At 41.0% G+C, this 24721-nt stretch overlaps 1 protein-coding gene across 1 annotated transcript in view; it reads left to right on the top strand.

Moving 5' to 3' along the window:
- Positions 1–23627, top strand: part of IPMK (inositol polyphosphate multikinase) — a 31609-nt gene extending 7982 nt beyond the window's left edge. The window contains exons 3-6 of the mRNA XM_030241293.2: positions 9622–9718; positions 12440–12612; positions 19596–19677; positions 20642–23627. Of these exons, the coding sequence (XP_030097153.1) occupies positions 9622–9718; positions 12440–12612; positions 19596–19677; positions 20642–21276 (987 nt within the window). The 3' untranslated portion in view covers positions 21277–23627. The remainder of the gene's footprint in view (positions 1–9621; positions 9719–12439; positions 12613–19595; positions 19678–20641) is intronic.
- Positions 23628–24721: the final 1094 nt, after the last annotated feature.

Here is a 24721-nt window from a genome sequence, read left to right as displayed (position 1 = left end):
ACAAGAGCATTTTAATTTTGTTTCTGCAAAGTCCCTTTCTGTACCTGAGAGCATGAACTCCTCAAAAACATTGCCTGCATAACCGTGGAGTGTTTTACTTGGTATTCTGGTACCCTTATCTGTGTGAGAAAAATACCAGGTACTTTAACCTTGAATAGCTATGAAATACTTTGTTTTCAATAGGTATGAGCAACAAGGGAACAAAACTAATTGAGGCGTAAGGGTGGTGTTTATTTAAGGGCTATCTACACTGCTGATCAGTTGTTTCTGTGTAGTGGCAATGCTCTGTGTAGGTGGAGGTATTCCAAAGGACTACTTTTAAAGGGGTTTCAGGAGAGAGCAGTATACAGGGATGTGGGAACAGGGAAATAGTGTTGTTTGGAAATGTAGTCTTTTCACTTAGAGAGACTAAATTGGTAAAAGGCAGTGTGAGCTTATGGTAGGCTGCCTAAGCAATCATGCTAAGAAACCCACAGAAGTGGCCTGCTCCTCAGTGTGTTTTGGGATTTGGCTTCAGCCTGATTTATGCCAGGGCTCATTTATCCATGCTGAAATGCTGTGATTTAGTTCAGCAGTGTTGATAGAAGGAGGGAACCTATCAGCACTCCTACAGTGATCTGTTGCACCAGGTGAGTTGAAAAATGTGAGGATATAGTGTTGTTTGAAAAAGTTAGTGCAGGCACTGTGAGGTAACCCAGTGGGTGTGGAGCTCCTGTCTCAGCCACAGCAGGCTGTGCTCCAGAGCACTCTGTGCTAGTATAGCTCTGCCTTTGCATTGCAGAGCTCTCCAGCACGGGGCTTTCCTTGATTTGTCATGTCAGGAATGCAGCATTGCAGAAACTGTTGTCCTGTAGGAGAGGGAGGATGCTGGAATGTCAAGCCTTAAATAGGGCAGCTGCTTTTGTGGGCACTAAAAGAGAGACTGGGCTGCAAGGAGGGGATGCTGCCCAGCTCAGGTGAGACCCCATCTGCAGAGCTGCCTCCAGCTCTGGGGTCCCCAGCAGAGGAAGGACATGGAGCTCTGAGTCCAGAGGAGGCCTCTATGGTGATGGGAGGTCTGGAACACCTCTGCACCTATGAGGAAAGGCTGGGAGAATTTGGGTTGTTAAGCCTGGAGAAGAAAAGGCTCTGGGGAGAGCTTAGAGCCTCTTCCAGTTCCTCCAAGAGAGCCTGGAGAGGGAATTTGGCCCAGGGCCTTGAAGAACAGGACAAGGGGGAATGGCTTACCACTGCCAGAGGGAAGGGTTAGATGGAATATTGGGAGGAAATCCTTCCCTGTGAGGGTGGTGGGGCACTGGCACAGGTTGTCCAGAGAAGCTGTGGCTGCCCTGTCCCTGGAAGTATTCAAGGCCAGGTTGGACAGGGCTTGGAGCAGCCTGGGATAGTGGAAGGTGGGACAGGATGGTCTTTAAGGTCCCTTCCAACCCCAACCATTCTGTGGTTCTATGAAAACTGAGGAAGAGAGAATTTAGAGTTGTTATCTTTGTGACTGTGGTTTCCTACAAGCTGTGTGTTAAGCATGAAGAGATGAAGTGTTTCTTAATGTTGAGCAGAACAAGAGAAGGTTGCTGAACTGTTTGGAAATGGCTACTCTTTGACTTCTGATCTTGGTTTTCATTCAGTGTTGTTGTAAACCTGTTACTGTGTGTAACTTTTCTGAGCATGGCTTACTGAAGTTTAAAGTTTGCTAGTGGAGCAGCTAATAAACTGGGATTTTATGCTTAACAGATCAATAAATGTTCCTGTAAACTTTTATTAGAATTGCCCTTCAGTTTGCCTGTGGTGACTGTATGACACTTGGGGGATGTGTAGTACACTTTCCCTCCTCCTGCTACCTGCTAAAAACTGTCCTGGGAAAGCTCCTGCAACTTGGGCAGCTTCCAGTGGATACCTTTTCCTTTTTCTTTTCCCCTGTTTCCTTTACATCAGAATTGTCATAGCTGGTTCTAGTCTGTTGCCATGCCATGACTCCAAGTGACATTGCTGCAATGGTATAAGGTTTCCAAGGCTATTCTAATGCAAGTCGTACCCAAATTCTCAGAGTTCTGTCCCAGCTACAAGGGTGATTTTGGGAAGCTGGATTGAAAAGGTGGACAGGGTTCTCCCAGTCCCAGCTCAGCTCTGGTAACCTCCTACCTCTGGCCAATGCTTGTGAACCAAGGGAGATGATTAACTGCAGGAAGCATTGTGAAAAGATAATCAGCTTATCACTTGGCTCTTCTGGTTAACAAATCTTCCACCCTGCCCAGTTAGTGATGGCTCTGTTAACTGCTGTAGCAGTTCAGGGTTTGAGTCCTGCTGACATTGAATCTGAATGCAAGGAAGTTGTTACCAGTGGAGATAGCAGAAAATGTTTTTCACTCTTGTTATGTGTCCTAAAAACAAAGCCAGGATATAAGAGACACAAAAATAGCTCCAACATGTAAAAGAGATTTACAATGAATAGGTGAGAGTTAGGCACTTGAAAGCTAGGAAGGAATGGTTTTGTGGTTGCCTACACAATTGTTAGGAAGTTTCCCCTGGATGCATTGAAATGCAGTTTCCATAGGGCAATGACCTGTGTTTGTTTTGCTTTCCCTCAAAACTCACTAGCTTATTTTACAGCCTGATACAAGGCAGGATGGATATTGTTTGTACAACTTTTGCTGACTTTTTTAACAGTCAGTCTTTGGTTTTGTCACCAGGGGGTAATGTGTTAGTGAAACCCAGCCACGTTAATATTTCTGAAGCCACGGTTCCTTCTGCTTCTGGGGTTACGGAGAAGAAATCTTCAGGAATTGTGCCCATTTGAACCATCAACAGTAATCTTTTCCTTACTGTTTTATTTATTTTGTTCTCAATAACCTGCTGCAGCTCCTGGGCTATGTCTTTTCATTCCTGATCAATGCTTGCTTCTTTTCTTACTCCTTTTAATTAGTATTCCAACAGCTTTAGGCAGTGCAGAAGGCTTGTGGTGATTTCTCCCCTCCCCCCAACGGCATAAAATGAAGCCAGCAGTCTGAAAGATGGGTTTTGGCCTGAATTTACACAGAAATGCAAGAACTGAGTCATAAGGCTCAGCTCCCTTTAAGCCTATATAGCATAAATCATGATAAGGCAGCCTGTGTTCCATAAACTGTTCTCTGCTACTGACAGGAAAGGAAAGGGGCTGGGGAGGCAAAGTACGTCTTGTTTCAGGATAAGTTATCCTATTTTGTAAGCTCAGTGAAGTGCTTTTGTACTCTTGATTTGGATGATAATCCTTGGCTGAAAAAGGAGTGGATGATGGCCATTGTGCTGCTGTTATGTACTAAAATATCCTTATCCTGTGGTCACGTCTCTGGCTAAGGTTTTGATTTTCAGTCTTGTATGGACAAAAATACAGGATGCCTGCTTTTCTTAACATCTTATTTTGGAGAAGCAATGCCTTGCCCATGCCTTTCATTGCTGCTGCATTTGGAGCTGTGGCTCAAAAGGATCTTTGGCTGTGCCTCGTTCTGGTACATCTGGATCTGCCACACTGAGATACAGGTACTGAAGTGTACAAGTTACCTGTTGGCAAAGATAGTGAGCATGTTCTGATGCAGTTCATTCCAGCCCTCAGCATCACTCCTTTGCTGAGGAATTGTCTAGAAGGGATCCTCTTTTGCTGGGGAAATGAGCAAACCAGCATGTGAAGTTGTCTCTTAACCATGAGCCTGGGCATTGGTAATAAAAGGAAGGACACATAGTAATTCTTAACTAATGAGAACAAAATGGTTTTTTGATAAAATTGTGAAATACTGGCAGCTGATATTCAGATCTTTTTTCACATGAGAAGTTGTCTAAGAGAGATGAAGGATAACATCAAGCTGTAAGAATCTGCTGAGTTCCTACTACTGCTCTGTAAATAATTTTTTTGTACTTCACTATTAAATGCCATATTGGAAAATATGTCAGATTTTTTTGGTTCTTGCACTCTGCAGCAAAAACCAGTTTGGAAGAAACACACCACACAGTAGAAAGTTAACCTAGAAGGATCTGGTGAATGTCTTGTTTCCCATGCTCTTTGAGGATTGTGTATCACAGAATAAACTACAACCCACTTTAATAAATCTAGGAAACCCTGTAGAAAGGGAGACAGTAAAAGGCCATTATTGCAATTTGATGCAATTATGCAACTACTGGGCGGAGTTGGGAACAGACTGAGTAGTCTGTAGTCTATGCAAATAAACAGGAAAAAAATCCAGTTCTCTTAGCAACCTGATTTTGAGGAATATTCCTTACCAAGAGTAGGTCTGGTTGGAAATAAAGGGAAAATGCATAGTTGTAAAGTGCACAGTATGTTAAATTGAATTAAGACCCAGCAAAGTGCTCCTGCTCTGCTGGAGGGTCATGCAGGTGCTTTTTCAGCTTGGATCAAATACTGTTTAGACTTTAATTATGAATGTTTTAGAATATGGATCAACTTACTAGTACACGTTAATGTTATACAGAAAATACTTTCTCATTATAAGTTCATTTAAAAGTAAGATATAGTTGGTGAACTGACAGAATGAGATTGAGGAAAGTGTAGGTTGCCTACATGAAAGAAAAACAAAATAAACTCAGTCTCCAAAAAGAATTCTAGTTTCCAGATTTAAAAAGAACCCAGACAGGCTTGTAATGTTGTCACTCCTTGAGGGGGAAGGGATGCCATCCTGGGGACCCTTGACAGGCTTGAGAAGTGGAACCTCAAGCCAATGGAACCTCATGGAGCTCAACAAAGAAGTGCAGTCCCTGACAGCCAACAGGTTGGAAGGAGGAGGGATTGAGAGCAGCCCTTGGAGAAGGACTTGGGGATGATGGTTGTTGAAAAACTCACCATGAGCTGGCAGGGAGTGCTCCCTGTGTATTTTCAGTGAAAGTGATTGCAATTTCATTAATATGGCTGCATATTAGATAGTAAATTAAGGAATTTGCTATAATAGCATTTAGTGTAACAGCATTCACAGATATTTAAGTTCTGAAGTTCTTGTGGTATGAGATTTTGAATATAAGCAGAACTGGCTCAATGCCAGTCATTTTTGTGAAACAGGTTCTGTGGACACAACTCAAACCATGATGGTACCACTTCAGAAAAAACTCAGGGCTGTCTGAGTTGTAGAACCAAGATGATATGAATTGCTAAAATCACAGCTGCTGTTTCAACCTCAATTTTTTGACCCTTGCCATTGCCTGGTGTAACTGGCTGATGTAAGAGTCTGGAGGGAAATGCAGTGTGTGCTCAGGTAATTAAAGTCTGTGATATAATACATACCCAATGGAAGAGGGAATTAAGTTTGCCCTAGCATCTGTAAATCTTGTGTTTGCTAATTTAAGCATGACTTAGCTGCATTTAACTGCTCAAAAAAGAGTCTCAAATCCCACGGTGGACAGTGAATTCTCTGCCTGATGTTGGCAGCTGGCTGTGTAATCTGGAACACTGTAGGCTGTAGTGCTGCTGCCTTTAGGGACAGTTTATGATAGCTGGCAACAAAGAAAGGTGATGCTTCAGACTGATATGCCTACTCTGACACTTCAAGTTTCCTACTCACATAGCTTTAAAACACATCTTCTTTTAAACTAACTTTTGAATGTACTTTAGAAGGTTCTCTATAGATGACTTGTCTGTCAAAGTGGTATTTTTTCATCAGGACATTTCAAGACAGGTCTGTACTGCTAGAACTAGTTTCCTGTTGAGATTTAAACACTTGTTTTACCCTCCCTCTATCATTTAGGTCATTAGCTACTCTTTAGAAAAATCTCTGAATGTTGTGTTTTAAATAAGGAAAAGAACATTCCCATTGTCCTAAGCACCTCCTCTTTGCATTAAAAGCAGATTATTCTGCTACAGGAAACCCCAGAATGTACTTTGGATTAAAACAGGGATGGTAAATAAGCCTCAGAATTAAAAAGTCCTGCATGACTGGAAATTATGACTTCATGGTGTCTGTTAGACTATCTGAGCTGCCACAGAACATATCTGGAGCATGTTCATCCTATGAGTTAGTGGCTGTAATTTGTAATGGTCATGCTGTGAGCCCTCCAAATGTCAGCATCCTATTTACTTGCTTTTCTGGGGACATTTTATGTCTCCAGTCTGTGCTATTGGAAGAATGTAGCCTGTGAAATGTAGAACAGATAACTCCCCAGGCTGAGCTGGCATAGAATTGTTTTGCATTTCTTGATTTATTGGATAAAGATGTTATATATGCTAACACAGAAATTGCTTGTATTTGTCAGTGTTGGCTGGAGAGATGGACCTCCACTGTTAGATTAAAAAAACAAAAAACACTGTTTGTTGAAGTAAAATTGGAATATTGCTGATGTAAGTAAAAATCTCATGGTTTATTTATTAAGGTTTTCCTGAGGTGAGTAATAACCTGTATTTTTCAGGAATCTTCCAGCAGTACTGGTAGCAATACCTTGTGGGGCATGAGGTGCAAGGTATATTTCCTGTAGCTTTAGGGATGGTTTTATCATATTTACATTTATATTTGGTGTTCTGTGGCTTGCTACCAGGTTGTATGAAATGAGAAGAAATGTCCATGACATGTGTACTGCTTATGAGGCCCAGTTCTAATGACAGAAGTGGTTCTGTCCTGCATAGGAATGGGCATAATTCCTGAAATGTCTGGTTTTGTTCCTTTGCCCTCACCAAATGGCTTCCTCTGATCTTTATTAATTGAGTGTTTATTCTTGTTTGACATGTCAATACATGACAGGCTAAGACTGAGGTTTATATTAAGGTCAAATACTTGCCTTGTAAATGTTGTGTCAAAGTTATGAGGGGAGTTTCTTATTGGTTCTTAGAGCAAGGTAAGTTTTTGAGACAGAAGTAATGCAGTTAGTTCTGTTGTGTCAAAGTAGTGATACTGAAAAATGAGTTATTGGGAGTTCTGAGGAATAGACTACTTGGAAGATACTGCTTCTGGAGCTCTTCCCCCCATTTGGTCTCAACTTTCAGCTATTACATCCCATTATAAATTATCTGAGTACCTTTGTTGTATGCTGCTATTTGAAATACACAGGAACATACTCATAATTATTTGTTAAGTTGCAAAGTTTAATGGCCTAATGTTGACTTACTTTAAAAAGTAATTCAAGGGTCCTGTCTCTCTTAAAAAGAGACAAGGTGGTCCCCTGACATTCCACTTTCTCAGAATCTTTTGCTAATAAATTAAGTAAATGAGTTACTGTGTTTGCCTATTTTTTCTGTTGCATTCAGTGTTTCTCCTTGTTGTCTGTTGCACTTCTGGTTTCCATCTCTCTCCTCTTGGTCCTGACCTAAATATATGCACTTGCTCCCATGTAAAGTTATGGTAATTTCTGCCTCTCAGATCTCAAACTCATCTGGGAAAAGAGCATTAGTGCTCCTTTAGTGCAGTGGAGTGTCCTGCCTTGGGTGTAAGGTGCTATGATCATAAACTACCACAGTAAAACAAAATTGGGTTTGAACTATTCGTATACAGCATGAAGTAATGGCACCAGTCAGTGCTTGGAGTGCTGGCCCAGAAACTGCTGTCTGAACTGTTATCAAAGAGAGCAGTGATCAAGTCTGTGCCTCAGCATCTGCCTGCTGCTAATCTTCAGCTCTCTTCCACCCTTAGCTTCTTTTCTTCCTTAAATGAGTAAGATCAAGGTACATTGCAGTCTGCTGGAGAAAGCACTGTCCTCTGCTGGCAACCCCTGAGGCTCAGTGAGGAAATGTTGCATAAATACACTGATCACAGGGGCAAGCAAGACTTTACCAGCATACCAGCTTATGCTAAAATGGAGGGAAACTGGACTTAGACATGGAATTATGTGTCATCCTCAGTGGTCATGCCAGCTTGTCAAACCATGACATGTGAAGAGAGGTCAGTGCCCTGTGATGTGACACTGTGACTTAAAAGGTACACACCCAGCAACTTCTCTGTACTTAAGATAGCAACAGTAGTGGCAGAGGGTGTGGTGTTGGGTGTACCCCAGAGTTTTGCAATACACTGTGCACATATTTGTCTAGTTTGAGCTTTCAGGATTCAGCCCTTTGCCTTAGTCTCTTTTAAATGGGGCCTATACCATGAGTTGGTTAAAGGAATGGGTCAAATTCAATACCTTAGCACACAGTCAGCATGGGTGTATCATGTTCTTGATCACTGCCCACTAACAGTGAGGGTGTCAGAACTGTGTCTGGTGCCAGCCCAGGAGAGCCCTGCCTTAGCTGTGGAGAAGTCCCTCTGTTAGAAGCACACTGGTGATTTGAGTTCACCTAGTTAGAGATATTTGCAGTGAAGCCTAAATTTAGGACAAACTCCCATTAACTGAGTTTAACACTGCTGCTGCATGTGGTGCTGTGTCGAGTTACTGGCACTGGTGAGCGTAGCCAAGGCTTGCCTTCATGCTCTAAAATAGCCTGTGGACTTCAGATCCATTTTTTTCTCCCTGGCTGTATTAACATAACACTGCGGGTATGTATTGTGCATTACCTCCCCTTTGTAGCTGCTATTGCCAGGTATCCCCCACTGTGGTTAAATGTGGCCTGACACAGTGAACTGAGCCAAATCTGCAGAGCTGTTAACACCTGATATTTTTTTTTGCCTTGCTGCCAACTTTGCAGTAGGCTCTGGCTGCACTGCAGTGACAGCAGAGCCCTGAGCCTGCCAGGTCACTGTGCAGCACCCATGGCTATTGCCGTGTGGCCATGGTAGGGCTGAGGGGAAGGACACCACTCTGATGGCAGCACAACTGGGGCATCTCTATGGGGAGTGGGATGAGATGGCTCCTAAATGCAATGACAGTCATTGTAACCTGGTGTGGATATGGATCTTTCAGTCTACAAAGCTTGTGGAAGCATGATGTAGGCAATCCCCTATGACTGCAACTACATCACTGTGTGGGATGGGGGGAATCTGGGCAAGGGAATGGTTTTGAAACCCTCTTAGCCTGCTGCAAACTGGTAACAGTCATGCAATTCCAAAACAGATAGTATCCAAAGCTTCATTTTAACTGCAGAGTTGTTCCTCCAGGAATGTAAGCCAGCTGCTGTTTCCAAACTGTTACTGTTTTTCCTACAGAGGTTGAAAAAAAATGTTGAAAGCATTAAAAGCAAATGAAAAGAAATATATTTGAATTGTGCATAGTCTGTGTGATGTAGCTAGAGCATGAATTGTCTTGAGGAATATGAGAAAATGCTATCTAGTCTGAGCTTCTATACTTTACCTGATATCAATTAAAAAGATTTGGATATATAATACGATAGCAGTAATCCTACACAGTCTTGAATGCAAATGTGAGAACACCTTTTTCAATAGCTAGGCTTTGAAGTTAACAATTACAGTTTAGATTTTTATTCAAGTTAAGCTATAAATTGTGCTTAGGGTTGATGCATCATTTGCACTTTAAAATTTGAAAGAAAGGATGCCGCTCATTTATGTTGGACTGTGATAATTATCGTCTTCATCTTGTGTGTTTTTTTAATGTAAGGTAAATATCTTAGACTTAAATCAAATACTGTAAGAAAGTGTCATTATGGGACAATTGGAAGTTGTCATGGTTTAGCCCCAGCCAGCTGTCAAGTACCATGCAGCTACTTGTTCACTCCCCTACCAGCAAAAATGAATGTTTAAAATGATCTCTCCAAGCCTCCCTATTTTATTTCAGGTTTATGACTCCGACTGTTGCGACAGCATTCTTCTGGAGCTGCGGGAATATCTGCCAAAATACTTCGGTGTCTGGTCACCACCTACTGCACCAAATGGTACTGTTCTAATTTTATCTCTTAATCCAAACCTCCTGGAAAACATTTCTGGAGACTAATTTTTGGCAGTTGTGAGCTCTGTAGGGTTTTTTTGGACTTGTTTTAGAACCCACTGACATTGCCTCTAGCAACTGTTCCAGTTTGCACTCTTGTGGCTGGATTAGATCTTTGGAGTCTTCCTCCCAGGGAAGATGGGGTGTAGGTGTTTGAACAGCAGAGGTCTCCTGAGTAGCTGGGCCTGATGGACATTGCCCCTGAGCTCTTGCTCTGGGTGAGGTCGTGGTGGAGGAGTAGTCTGGTTCCATGGTCATGTGCAGCCAGGTGATCAAAGGAAGAAGCATTTTGTGGGTGTGGAAGAAGGAAAGATTGATACTCTGGGCTGGGGAAGCATTCAGACTGGAATCTGCTGCTGTTTCTCCAGAGGTTGGATCCCATCACTGTGCCTTATCACCCAAAGCACTTACTTCAGCAGGTGTCATGGTGGGGAGTTCTGCTTGTCATCCTCTGTTACTGGCTTAAATGAAACAAAGATCTAGTGTCTTAAAATTTGTGTTTGTAAAACATTGGGAATCAGGAAGAAAAGGGTGGTTTTGGTAGAACAATTGGAAGATCGTGTCTTCAAGAGAAAATAGATCTTGTTGTATTAGAAACTAGATTTTCTTCTGGGACTTTTCTAATTCCCACTGGGGAAATGGAGCTTCTGGAGCACACAGAACAAAAGGATGCCATGGAATCTATTTGAATACGTGAGCACCGAACTAGATGCCGTGCTCCTGTAAAATAACTCTGTCTTCTTCTGCTTATGCTATCACTTGATAGACTTGTTTTTCAAAGAAGTAGTAGGACAGTATCGAAAGACATGGTGTAATATCTACAGGAAAAAATGAAAGCAAGATTGTGGCAGTACCAGCAGTTTCTTAGCTCAGATTTAGCTTCATGCTTTCCTGTTTGGCACTAACTCAAATAGCTCTACAAGAGCTATCTTTTTCCTTCCCTCGCAATTTCATGTGCCATGGAGTTCACTTAATATTCCCTCTCAGTTGCAAATAATTTTTTTTCTATTTGCAATATGATCTTAAGATGTGAAAATATGTGGTCTAACCAAGAGGCAGTAATTCAACACGTGGCTCATTTGCTTTGGGGATTCAAAAGCACTGTGCACCATGGGGCTGGATTTTGGAAGGTCCCTCCCAATCAATCAGACATTGGCAGTAGGTTTAAAGAAGAGAAACTTTTGGTTTTGTTTGTTTTGCTTCTTGAAAAGGCTGTGCACTATCATGAGTCCTCTTCATAGAAAGCTGTGGCGACAGTTCAACCAAAACACTGCACTGCCAGCTCTTATCTGTAGTATTAATGAGCTTTGTGCAGTCTTGATAGAAATCAAAGTTGCTGCAGATGATGGAGCTTAGCAGGGTGTATGTGTATCTTGTTCCTAAATGTAGATTGAAGATATATTTGTAGGTTTGCTGCAGTCTTGATATTGGAAGCCTGACCTTTCCCTTGGCAATCACTGCTCTGCAGGCTCTGGGATCACAGCTCTGTACAGTCCAGTGGTAGTGACTTAAAGTAGTAGAAGTCCCTTCTATTTCTTTTACTTAAGAAAGTGTTTCTACTTATTAAGTGTAAATGAAATGTTGCTTGTTCCCTTTATCTTGACTGGGACTGGTTTGTTACCTGTCTCTACAGCTTTCAAACAAGGCACTTTGTGCCTCTTTTTAAACTTGAACTAGTTTTGCTTTCTCTCACAACCCCATTTTAGATCACACTGCAGGAATGGGGTATAATACAATGTTTTTTGTGTTCAAACTGCATTAAAGCCAAAGAAGTACATTAATGGAGTAGGCTGTACTGGAAAGAAAACCAGACTTGACATTTGTGCCTGGTGACAGGTGGATTTACAATGCACATATGAAGAGTGAGACCAGTGTTGAGGCTGTGTTGGTTATGCCATGTCCTGACAAGGGCTGGAGGTGGGTGCAGCTGTCTCCCAGGCAGAGTTGTCTGAGAGCTGGGTGGGTACTGACTCCATTTCCTTGTGCTCTGATAATGAGTGTGTGGTCATGCTGGTAATGATCATTTTAATCAGGGTTTAGATACTCCTTTGAATCTTCAGGCACTCCAAGTACTTTTGGGGTTTCTTAGTCCAGCCACCCTCCCAAAATGCTGTTAGAAATGGATGAAAGGCAGCCTAGGATTCCAAGAGCATTTTCTCCAAAAGGTGTGAGGCCATGAGAAACAAGTGCAGATGGGAGTGGCATAAAAAGATGCGAAATGAGCTGCACTTCAGCCCCTGAAGGCCAGGACTGAAATGTTCTCTTCATTTTTAAAATGACACAGGAGATCAACTGAATTGCAAAACTATCCACACAGCTGCAAAACCTGCATTTTTGTGTGGTTAGTAATGCTCTTTGTGATATGTTAATGACTTAATAAAAGCTACTTAGGGATTTTATCTGGGCAATAATTTGAATTTGAATGCTAGGTTAATGCATGTTAATTGTGTACAATTTTCTTAACAAGAAAGCATTCAGATTTTTATAGCAATAAAATTTGTGGGTGTCAGTGACCATGATTTAGCCTGCATTCAGAGACAAATTTGACCATTGAATTGATGTGATATTAAGCCTTAAACTCTTCACATTCCTCCACAGGTGCTCAGCAGAAGCTATGTAATTATTTTGCTATGACCCACTGTTAACAAAAGTTTTGTTTTTTTGACAGATACGTATCTAAAACTGGAAGATGTGACCCGTAAGTTTAATAAGCCCTGCATAATGGATGTAAAAATAGGTCAGAAAAGTTATGATCCCTATGCTTCAGCAGAGAAGATACAGCAGCAGGTCAGCAAGTACCCACTCATGGAAGAGATTGGCTTTTTGGTTCTTGGAATGAGGGTAAGGACTTGTTTTGTCTCCACTTTCAGAATATGCTCAGGCCTCTTGTCCCACACCAGGTACAGCAGCTGGTTTTCCTAGCAAACAGCAATCCCCTGGAGTTACACATAAATACAGCATTACCTGAATGTCTTGGTAGTGCTGGTATCAGCTTCCTGTGCAGTCAGTTCCAAAGCACTACCCTAGTTCAAAACAATTGTTTAACTTGGCCGTGTCCGTTAGGGCAAGCTATTTGCAACCTGGGCACTGTATATGTGTACAAGAGAGGGGCTGGGTATTTAAAACTGAATGTAGTTGCAATTAATTCTTCACCACCACAACAGATACTTAAAATTATTAAGCAGATTTTGTGTGTTTATTTTCTTTCAGGCTTATATCAGAGACTTACATACTGAACCAGTCTTTCTAATAATTCAGTAATGAGCTGTATCCTCCACATTTTTCATCTTTATACTCAGCTTTTAAATAAAAATAATTTTAGATATTTTTTCTATTTAGGGAAGAGTAAGTAAGCTTTCAGAGGTGATGCATATAGCCATGAACAGCTGCTTATGTTTTACTTTTTAAAAGGTTTTCCATCAGAAGGAAACTTCTTTTGATATTTACACACTCAAGGAACAGCTGTCAGGGGAAGGTTAGTTGGGCATGGAGACATCCCTACTAACTCTTAGTATTCGTAGAAATACTAAGAGTCAATATGTGTGTATTGGCTACTTTAAAACTTCAATGTAAAGAAAAGCTGTACAGAACATTTGTGGCTCAGGAGGAGAAATGTGTTGATGTCACTGAGCTCCTGATGGAATTCACAAGTAGTTTTCTCTGCAATGGTAGGTACAGGAATAGTTTTCTTTTTGATGTGGGATTTTTGTTTTCCTTCTCATACACAAACCCAGGGCTCCTCAAGCTCTGCACTCAAGCTCTGCAGCATAAATGGCTGGAGACTTTGATAAGCTTCCCCTTTGCTGTTCAATAGCACCAGCAGCCAGCCTGCACCATTGTTCAAGATAATTCTAATATCTCTGTAATGTTTTGTGCAGAGCTGCCCAGCCTCCCAGCCCTTAACTCTGCCCTGAGATAAGCTGCTATATAAATTATGGTGGTCATGAGTAGTAATTACATAACCCTGTGAGCAAGAATGTGGGAGTTAAGTCAAAAAACAGCCAAGCACTTTGGATGGAAAAGGAAGGTTAGAGATTATAGCTTTGAATTTGGTTGATGTCATTAAGTAACCTTTCTTATCTCATTTGTAAAACAATGTGCTTCATGTTCTATGTTTCATGACAGTGCAAAAGGAATGATTGATTGCTTCTGTGGTATGCTTGTGACTATTGTTTCTAACATTGTCACTCATTTGTGCCTTTGTCCTGCTGCAGAATTTTTTTCAATCCCCTAATTCAGACTGGATGTATAATGATGATTCTCCCAAGTAGTGCAGTTTTCCATCCAGTGTTTTAACTAGATGAGATTTGGATTTTTGCCTTTGGCACCCAATTACATGTTGGAAGTTGTTTTCCAAATGGAATTGCAAAGGTTCCTCCTGCCCTCACACAGCACTTGGCAGTCTGAATTCACAAGGCATGTTTTCTGCCTCTTGGTTATGGGGTGTTCTCTGTGCTTGCTTTATTTTTGCGCCATTCTGGCCATACTATAAAACACTCCTACCCAGATATGTACTGCCCAGAGCAGCTCACGTGCTGGATGAAGGTTGTTCACTGGACAAAAAATGATGTAACAAAGAAGTGCAGGGGTTTGGGTTTAATTTCTCCATTCAGTGTTTTTTTTTTCCCAGGGAGGTGGGCTTATGGGGTAAATTTTTAGAAGGCCAAGAAGGAGAGGGCCAGGAAAAACAGAGAATGTAGCTATGCTTTTTCTAAAGCACCTGTTGTGTGAGTTGTCATGAAGAGATAGAAGCAAAAAAGTGCTATAGGTGGGGGTTTTAGCCCAAAATCTATTTACAGTGCATTTTTACCCAAAAGGCTATTGAAACAGCTTTTTCTTATGCATTGGTAAACAAGCAGACATCTGTTCATATATAAAATATGTGTGGTGTGTCCTTAAAAATAGGAGTCTCCTGTCTAGCCCAGAATTAATTTATGTACACAGTTCTGACATGTGATCTGTATTTAGCTTAACACACTGAAAATAGATAGAATAAGTGCATGAAAATACATTTAGGAAGCACAGTTATTTTAATAGCATTGTTTAAAAACACAATTCTGTACTTAGTGGAGAAGTTTCTTTAACAGCTGCCCCTGGCTCTTAAAGAAGTGTCCAAGGCCAGGTTGGACAGGACATGGAGCAGCCTGGTTTAGTCAAACATGTCCCTGCCCATGGCAGAGGGTTGGAATTGGGTCCCTTTGAAACCAGATCATCCTGGGATTCTGTCAGAATGGACATGATTCCTTATGGAAGTAGTTAGAGTTTGCATAGAAGCTGGAAGTCTCGGGTAGTGTTGCAATAGCAAAAATACAGATTGTAATATGGTTTCAGTAGCAGACATGCAAAGAGGTAAGAAATCTCTTCACAGCACAGGCAGTGTTAAATACAGAGCATTCTGCATGCTGGTGAGTGCAAGCACAGCATGTGGGCTGTGCTCTCATTTCAGATTCACAGTCCTTTGGAATCCACAGTTCCCAGATTCTGCAGATTCTCTTTTGTTTCCAGGACATCAATTGCAATCTCACTTACTCCAAAATATTTCTGAAATGCTTTTTTAAAGCACAAACTGGTGATTATGTAATTTTAACATTATAATCTATCATTGACTTCTATTGTTTGTGCCTATGAACATGCAGGCAATAATGTATAATAATCAAAGCTGGGTTTACTAGTGAATTTTCTAATCTATAATAGCACATGATTCTGCAGGATATTTTCAAATTGACTGTAACTGACTCTATTTTATGAGATTTTTATGAACTCTTTCTAGTATTGTGGTAATTTTCACAAGCTCTGATCTGCTAGTAGTAAGATTTAGGAGGGAAGTCATAAAAGTATTAAATTTTGCACCTACTGTTAAGATTCCTCTAGACTGAAAAATTAGCAGAACTGGGGTTTTTACATTTATAAGTCTAATTCGATCTTTGATGTTTAGGGAAACAGGAAGACAAAGCAAAACAAAACTGAAAAGAAAACAAAAAATCCATGAAATGATTAAATAAATAAATAAATATGACCCTAAGCCAAAGAAACCAACCAAAAGCCCTGAAATAAAAAATTTTCCAAGATGGAGCAGGTGGTCTTTTATTACATAAAAGAAATTTATTCTAATGAGATGCTTTGTGGAAGTTCTGGGAGTCTAAAATTACTGTATTAAGCTATTTTAAAGATGGTTCATGATTTAATTGCAGTGTTGTAGTTTATTTTATGTAGCAGATTATTAGTCTGCTTTTTCACTGGATAAATTTCAGCATAATTTCATTCTACAACTTAATTATGTAAGGACTTGACTAAAACTGTATATTGACTGTCAGAGCATTGGGGGTGCAATTAGTCATATGAAGCACTCAGTCAAAATAGTCCAGAGGAACAAAGAAGCAAAATGGGCAGAGTAATATCAAAGGATAGTCTTGGAAATGAGGGAGCAGGGTTGCATCCTTCTTGTGCTGGATTTTCAAGGCAGCAGGAAGCAGGGATGTGTGTACTTTGATCACCTGTGGTCTAGGTCTAGCTACAATAAATTAAGTTAAAAGTAAAAATTAGGGAATGAGATGTTTAGATAAAGGGATTTGGATAAATGGCCGTGCTCTCAGCAGCACTGGTAATGTGAGAGCATTGCTATAAAGCAGACATACCAAATAAGAGAATGTTTTTTTAACAAAACTTTTCCCTTTGTTATTTTTCCTTCAAATTCTTGCTTTACTTTCTTTTTGAAAAGAAAAATTGAGGCTTGTTGAAACTCTTTAAATCTTGCACCATGTCAGGATGAAGGGCCTGCAGAGAAAGCTGGGTTACTTGAGCTTGAAAGAAACATGTATTTAAATTGGGAAAGTGGAGGGGTACAGGCAGAAGGTGCCCAGGCGTGGCTGTGGGTCTTGGCCTGGCACCAGAAGGGTCCCTGCAGAGCTGGGGGATGGATGCTGCTGTTGGGGTGCCACCTGCTTAGCCCCACTTTCAGCTTGTGGCTCCAGCTTTGGTGGCAGCTGGGTACTGCCAGCAGCTCTGATCTTGCACAGTAAGAATATAGAAAAATGACTGATGAAGCAGGAGGTTTCTTGAAGGCAGTGTGTGGCAGCTCATAGAAGGAGTTTTCTTTGTCTTGCACTCTGCAGGAGACCTGCCAGTGGATGCAGAGCAAACACATAACAAGCTGTGGCAGGTGGACAAGAAATGGGATTTCCCTGTTTAATAATTTCTTGGCTGTCATTAAGGTTACAGATCTGGCTTGACTTGTTGTTCTGACAGAAATGGGCTAGTATAGACAGCTGCAACGACAGGGATGCAGAAAAAGCTTGGTTCAGAGGCAAAATGTCATTTGGGGAAGGGTTAATAGCAGATGATTGGTGGTGGCCTTGTGAACAAAAGCACAGTAGAGCAAGAGGTGTGTCAAATAGGATGTTGATTTTAGCCTCCTGCTCCTCTAGCACAGCCACCCCTGTGTTTGGCGTGATGAGGGTGGAGCAAGGGCTGCTGAGAGATGGTTTCTGTTTGAGCTTGGCTTTAGCTCCCTTGCTTTGAGAATGGGGTGTGATGTATCTGTATTGGAGTGAGGTTTTCCAGGAATGTTCAGCTAGTCTCTTCCTGGAATTGTGCAAAGTCTCAAGGTGGTGGTCCGAGATGGTTTTTGTGGTGATGCAGATCTGCTGTCCTTTAGTGCCACTGGCTGCAGCCAAGCCTCTTGGTGATCCAGGGCCTTCTGAGTGCACAAGGCAGTTAAACACATGCATTGCACTCATCCTGTGGCTCTGGGACTTGGTGCTTTGTCACTGAGTGCTTTGTGTAGTTAAAAATGTGCTGTTAATGCAGCATGCACTTCTGCCTTGGTGTTCGTAAGCTATATAAAAGGCCTTGGGGGAATGGTTTTGTTCAGATTATGAGAAGAGGTGGGGTGGCTTCTTGGAAAGCCCAGTGCAGAAGCTCAGGGTCTGATGTGCTGCTCCAGCATTTCTTTGGAAAACAAAATGAGCTTGCAGATTCTAATCAGCATGTTTGAGTTAGTGCCCATGTCAGAAAAACTGCAGATCCTACAGGAAGAGATAAGGAAGGTTCTGGTAAACAAGATGATTTGGTCAGGTACTGCTGCAGTGCTGATGTCTGCAGAAAGCTGCCCCTTGTCCAACTACATGAGAACACTTAGTATCATTAAAATGAAGGCACAGCTAGTGTCAGCTTCGATGTAGTCTTCAGACTCTTGACTCTTTCTAAGCAATATTACTCTTTATTAACCTGCCTTTGACTTGTAGCTCTGTAAAAAGTTTTGAAACTTTTGGTATGTTTTTGAAGGTTACTTTGGTACCTGAAGTGTTTACATAAGTAATCTTTGAGTTTCTGTGTTGTATGCTGGTACTTCTTTCATGTGCTTTGGAAAAAAAACCAGCAAAAACTAAGTGGAGAAAAATTATTGTTCTTCTGAACCCAAAATCACAGATGCAGTTTTAGAATAACTCATCTCTGCTATGGCCTTCTAATTTCCTAGACACGGAGGCCTCAGTTTCTCCAAGTATCAAAACAATGTGAAGTGTGTCTGTTACTGAATTCAAACATTTAGACTTACAGCTCTTTATTTTTTTAGAATAATGAGAACTGTTTACTGCCCCTTCAGTTCATGTTTGGAGACTTAAAACCAATCTTTTTGTTAAAAAAAAAAAAAGCTATTTGAGAGTGTTCTTCCCAGCTGCTTTGCAAAACAGGAGGTGGGGATCTGTGTAATCAACTTTATCGTTGTTTGAATGGGGGAAAGACATTTTGGGGTGGTGGGCTGTAATGAAAACAGAATTTTCATTACAGGGGATTCCATTTTTTTATTTAATGCTCTGTAATATTTATTTTTATTGCTGCTGTTTCACTGTTGTGGACTTTACTGGTTGGCTTCAGCAAGAATAAGGCCCCAGAGGAGGGATGAGGAGCAGGCACCTCAGCAGTGTGCCCTGACTCGTTCAGTGGGATCCTCTCTGTTTACAGCAGTGAAGGGAGGGCAGGGCTGTGCATGGAGTGGATGCCACAGGGATGGGTGGTCTGAGCAAGTGCCAAGCACCAAGTTCCTGCCAGAGACAACTGCCTGCTTGGTAACACCATTATTTCTGCAAATAAAGATTGTCTGTACTCTCATAAACAAATTATACTTGGGCCTTGCTGCCTTGCTCAATTCTGCTATGGAAATATTTCAGCGTGAGAGAAAATATGTCTATATGTGAGGCAGTTCTGAATTGAGTTCTTAAGCTTGTACAATTCCTGATATGGACAAAACTGTACCCATGTGAGCTGCCTCCCTTTCAGATGAGAGCTGAAGTACTGCTGTTGATGCTGGAACCAGCTTTTGCCTGCCTGCTGCCATTTATTTAGTGCAGTCTCATTTGTGCTGACATTTGCAGATGTGGCTTAGGGAGCTGGGCCTTGGTGATCACATACAGTAGTTGTTACTGTTTTGCTTTTGTGCTAAATAGTTTTATAATTTTAAGAGCTCAGAATAATTGCATTGAAATTTTTGCTTTGTTGTCTTACTGATTTAACATAACACAGATAGGAGTCTGATAGTTTCAGGTCTCAGCTGTGATTTGCAAGACCTTATAAAAGAGTTCCTTGTAAAGGGCACATTGCTTTTTGCCACCACCACTAGCATGTCTCTAGCACAGGAAAGCTGTAGCTTGGAGCCCAAGGGCTGGAGGGAGACTTTTGGAGAGCACTTTTTTTTTTGCTGGGCCCTGCAAGAAACTTAAAAACTGAGAGGGCTAAATGTTTTGTGGCCTGTCTGTGAGGTGTCTCTTGCTCTGCAGAAATACTGGTTCTTCACAATACATAGGAAGCCCCCTTCTTGCCTCTTTCAGGTGTACCACGTGTCTTCAGACAGCTATGAGACTCAAAACCAGCACTATGGAAGGAGCTTGACCAAGGAAACAGTAAAGGATGGTAAGTAAGGGAACTGGGGTGTGCTTGCATCTTTTCATTTAAATACTGATTTATAGAACTGTGTGGAAAAACTGTTCTGGGTGTTCCTGTTTTAAAAGTCCTTTTTTGTCCTCACATCAGAGGGGGCTTTGGCTGTTCCCTGTAGTGTTTGAGCTGCCTGTCAACCTGAAATAGTGTGCAGTTGGCTGAAACAGCAGTGCAGACTATAGGAACTATAGGAACTTCCTCATCATGTCTCTTTTACTACTAATAAGGGAGAGAATTCTAGAATTCAACTTCTTTGCAGCTTTGAAACTAGAATGAAATAGAAATCTTGTAAAAGTATTACATGTTTTTGTCATAAATACTTTTTTTTTCCTCTGATTCCCTTCTGTGGATATTTAAGTGTATTTTCTATTAGAAAGCTACTACAAAAGCATATTTCAATTCAAAGGACTTTATCAGTTGAAGTGAATCTACATGTTGCTCTACATTAACAATAAATAAAGATGCTGCTGTGGGGCTCTTTGGTGATAATGGTTGCAGACTTGATATATCAGTTGACACCTGCTCATCTGTCCCCCAGCAAGGGACAGAAGGTACACACACAAACACACTCATAATCACAAGCTGCTTGAGCCTGTTTATGCATAGAGAATTTAATGGGTCCCTGCCCAAAACTGTCCAGACACTTGTTCAGCTGACCAGGAGCAGGCACCATGTTCTTTTACTGTGTGCTTGATGCATTTACTTGTACTTACAACCCCAGCCCAAGCTGTTGTATTACACAGCAGGGACGTGACTGAAGGTCTCAGAGTTCCTAGGTTCACTTTGGGCTTAGTTGGTAATTGCCTGAACAGAAACTACCTGAATGGTGTCTGTTCCTTCAAATAAGAACTCTTCTCATCCCAAAAGACAAAAAAAAAAGTCATTCATTTTCCATTCAGAAGTGAAAATAATCCCAATGTGTGTGTATTTCTTGCAGGCATCTCAAAGTTTTTCCACAGTGGGTACTGCTTGAGAAAAGATGTGGTAGCTGCCAGCATTCAGAAGGTTGAGAAGATTTTGGAGTGGTTTGAGGGCCAGACACAACTCAACTTCTACGCAAGCTCACTGCTGTTTGTCTATGAAGGTTCATGCCAAGCAGCAACCATGAGGCTGAGTGATGTCACCTTGGCAGAGAAGAGAAGAGTACCCAAAGGCCTGTTGTCAGGTGGAGACGTATTGGAGTATAATAATAATATTCATGTAATAAATTCTACAGAGAATGGAAAAATTGAAGCCTCTGTAGGTAAAGGCTTGTCTAAATTTTATGCACTTCACAAAAAGGCATGCTCGAAGAGGCACCACAGTCAGCTCTCCCTAAAAGTTGAGAACTCAGAGCAAGACAATGTGTGGAAAACCAGCACATGCATTACGCAGGAGCACCTGAATGGAAATGTTCTACCCCAACTGGAAAAAGTTTTCTATCACATGCCAGCAGAGCCCAAGGAAAGTGCAAAGGTCGAGGTTCGAATGATCGATTTTGCTCATGTGTTTCCCAGCAACACAAAGGATGAGGGCTATATTTATGGTCTGAAGAATCTCATCACAGTACTGCAAAATATTTTGGATAACTAAATTCTTTGCTATGTTTTTTATTGGGGGCCAATGATAAAGAGCAACAACATGAAGAATTTCTGCACTTGTAATGCTGTATAACTGGGTTTGTATTGTTCTATATTTTATTTGTCTTTGTACTTTTGGTAGAAGGGTTTAACTTTTTATAATTTCACTCAGGAAAAATATTGATAGTTAATTAGGAAGTGTGAAAGGATGAAGATACTTGAGATAAAGCGGGATAGGTAAATTAATAGAATGAAATGTATGTGGTGGGCTTAAGTCCAAGGACTACCAGAAGCAAGGGTTATGTTAATTCCTCTAATGACTTTAGCATAGATGACATTTTTGCCCATTTAGCCTTGACACTGAGCCACATCTCCAATAAGAGGTGTTTAGAAAATAGACTGAAAGTTGTAAGGTGCAGGATTGATGTCCTCAGTACTGCCCTTGTGTTTACTGTATTTGAATAACTGGAGTAACTCTGCTTGGAGAGAAATCCCATTCTGAGTCAGCAGTCTCACCTGAAGCCAGTGCATCCCAAAGTGCTTTTCCATGTCATGGGACAATATTGTTGTTCTTTCAGCCCTTCCCCCTTCGTGGTTGTGTGTAGCTGATGTTCACCACAGATGAGCTGCCATGTAATTTGTCTTGAGGTGCTAAGGAAATGCTGGAGTACAATACCATAACAGGCTTAAACTGCACACCTTCTAGAGAAACTGTTTGTTCCTAAGAACGAGCAAAAGAAGGCAAATGCAAGATGTTCCAGGAGCTAATTTGGTTTAGGAGATTATGTCAGTCTGTTAATGGAGTGTCTGATGCTGTGATTAAGGAAAATGTCTCGCTCTGTTGTTCTCATGGCCCTTCTCCAACAACATTGCTTTAACAAGCAAACCAGTGGAATGGAGAAACAAGTATTTGGGGTGAGTGTGCAGAGCTCTGCTGGCTGTTAGCCACCTGCATTTTTGCAGTGAGTGTTTGATGCTTCTGCTGCTGGGGAGCACTGACTGGAACCTCAAGCAATAGAGGCAGAGGAGCCTCCTGTGAGATCGTTCAGCCTTGGAGCTACCAGCTGTGCCACCGCTCGTGCCAGAGGAGCTGTGGCTCTCCGTCCTGGGCTCCAGACACTGCAGGTTTCTTTAATGACACACAGGCAAGCTGTGTCATTTGAAAGCTGTCCCATTTCCTTCCTTTTTACAAGAAAAAGTCAACGTTTGTATGGAATACTTGAGATCAGGATGATGTATCCAAAGCAGTTTTGGTGTGTCTCTTCTGTATGCTGTGTAGGTGGCTGTGCTGCCATGCTTGTTACAGTGAGCTGTGTGAAAAGTGGGAATGGAGGAGTCCTGCCATCCCTAGAGCAAGATTTTAATGCTTAAAGCATTTCCAGGACGAAAATGTTTTAGAATGGTTTTGGTGATTGGAAACATACATCTTTTTCATGTGGACTTAGTGACCCTGTGGCCTTGCTGCTCTCTCTGTATGATGTTCTGCACTATGCACTCAGCTATGTTCACATCTTGACAAGTTCTTCATTAGACATATGTTTTCTACATGACAAAGAGATTCATACTTTTTCAAGCAAATACACTGTTTTAAATAAAGCTGAATTTTTAGCTCTATTTGAGAACTTGGGTTAATTGGGAGAAACAGGGTATTACTATGTGTAGAATTACATGGTTTAAATTTTAGAACTCATGTTGGCCAATACATTCAAGAATGAAATCAACCTTTTAGTAACATGATGTTTTAGAAGTATGGAAAAAGGGGCTTGCAGGAAGGGTGAGACCAGTGTGTTAAAATTTTTATGTGAAATACAGTGAAGTCTGAGGGGGAAAGTACCAGGGAGAGAAGAACTTGTTTTCTACCTGGTATTTCTCTTGCACCTTATAGTTAATATATTCCCAACTCTCTGTGAATTAATTTAAGCCATATTCTAGAAAGAGTTTGTGGTTTTGTTTGCTTTGTCACTGGTTTCTCTGTTATGATTTTGTTGTTCTATCCCTTAAATAGTCAACACTAGAGTAGTCGAGACTGGTAGTGGCCTTGTATGATAAAGGTACAAGGTTTTATAGGAAAGTATGGGCAAAAACTTTTTAACATTATCATTTTTGTCCTCTCTAATTCATCTCTTCTGGGTTTTAATCCATTTTGTATCAGAGAAATGAGGCATTTTCCTCAAGTCAGTTATTGGAAAATGATTAGTATGCACTTAGTACCATGCTCTCTCCTGTCTCTGCTTTAAGATACATGTCCTCAGTGTTTGAATGCTCTTTAAGAATTGATTGTTTTATTGGCTATGGCAGTATTTGTAACACGCCTGGAATATTGTCAACCTGTCAGAATATTTTGAATAAAAAAATTTTATCATGGTTTTTGTACCAGTAGTTATTATGAATGTATTTCTGATAATTGAAAATGTAGCTTGAGAAGTAACAGTATTTTTTATTGGAAATTGTGTGAATAAAGCTTGCTGTGGAGATGTTTGGCCATAGTACCAGCTGTGAGTTTGAGCCTGCAGAGGCCTTATATTCACACTTCTGTTCTTGTAGATTTTAGGCTTGGTGTGTCTTGTGTCTGAGCCAGTTGTTTTCAGTTGCAGTTGGAGGAAATGCATTCACAGAAATCATTAAACAGAATATGTAATTAATCAGAAGATGAAGAGGGAGACAATGGGTCACTGAACTGATGCACTCTCAATGATTGATCTCCCTCCCTCTCAGCAATGCCCCTTTTGCTCTCTGGACAAAGTATACAGGACAGGCAACCATCACATGGCAATCTTGACAGGAATGGTTACAAGGCTGGGAGGAGTCCATAAAACAGTGGGTTGCTGCCCCAGGCTGCTGTGGGGTAGCTGGGTGCTAGGCCTGCTGAGCAAACGGATGGTTTTAAGCAATAAGAGTTGGGTTTAGCAGAGCCGACTCTAAAAAGGAAGAACTCACACAGCATTGTCACTCATGGACTCTGAGAATGAATACAGGCTTCTGCCTAGCTGGTGTGAGGACTGTGCTTAGGGTTACCTAAGGGGAACTTGAGTTGTATAAAGTTTTATGAAAAGCATTTATAAATGTATTTTTGAATATAGGTGAAATTTGTTGCATAAATTGCATTGGAAGTTACTATACCACTATGAAATACTTAAAATAATTTAATCAATTTGTTTTATGAACTGAACTGGAGACTTCACTGGTAGTTGTGATTCTGATGAAACTTGCATTGTTTTGTTTTTTTCTACTGTAATGTATAACCAGGGCGTTCTTTTCCATAATCTCACAGTTTCATGGAGAACTTCTAAAAGTACTGAGTAGATTAGGAAACCACTATTTTCCATTAATTTGATGAACAGAGTGCATATGTTCTTAAAATACTTCAGTGCATGTAATATTGTAAGTAATGTTAACATGTTACAAATCTAGACCCCCAGTGAAACTTCCTCATCTGCAGGGAGCTCTTGATGTGATCT

Source organism: Serinus canaria, chromosome 6, assembly GCF_022539315.1.
Source record: "Serinus canaria isolate serCan28SL12 chromosome 6, serCan2020, whole genome shotgun sequence".
In the NCBI taxonomy this organism is placed as follows: domain Eukaryota; kingdom Metazoa; phylum Chordata; class Aves; order Passeriformes; family Fringillidae; genus Serinus; species Serinus canaria.
This window is presented reverse-complemented; position numbering and strand designations above follow the sequence as displayed.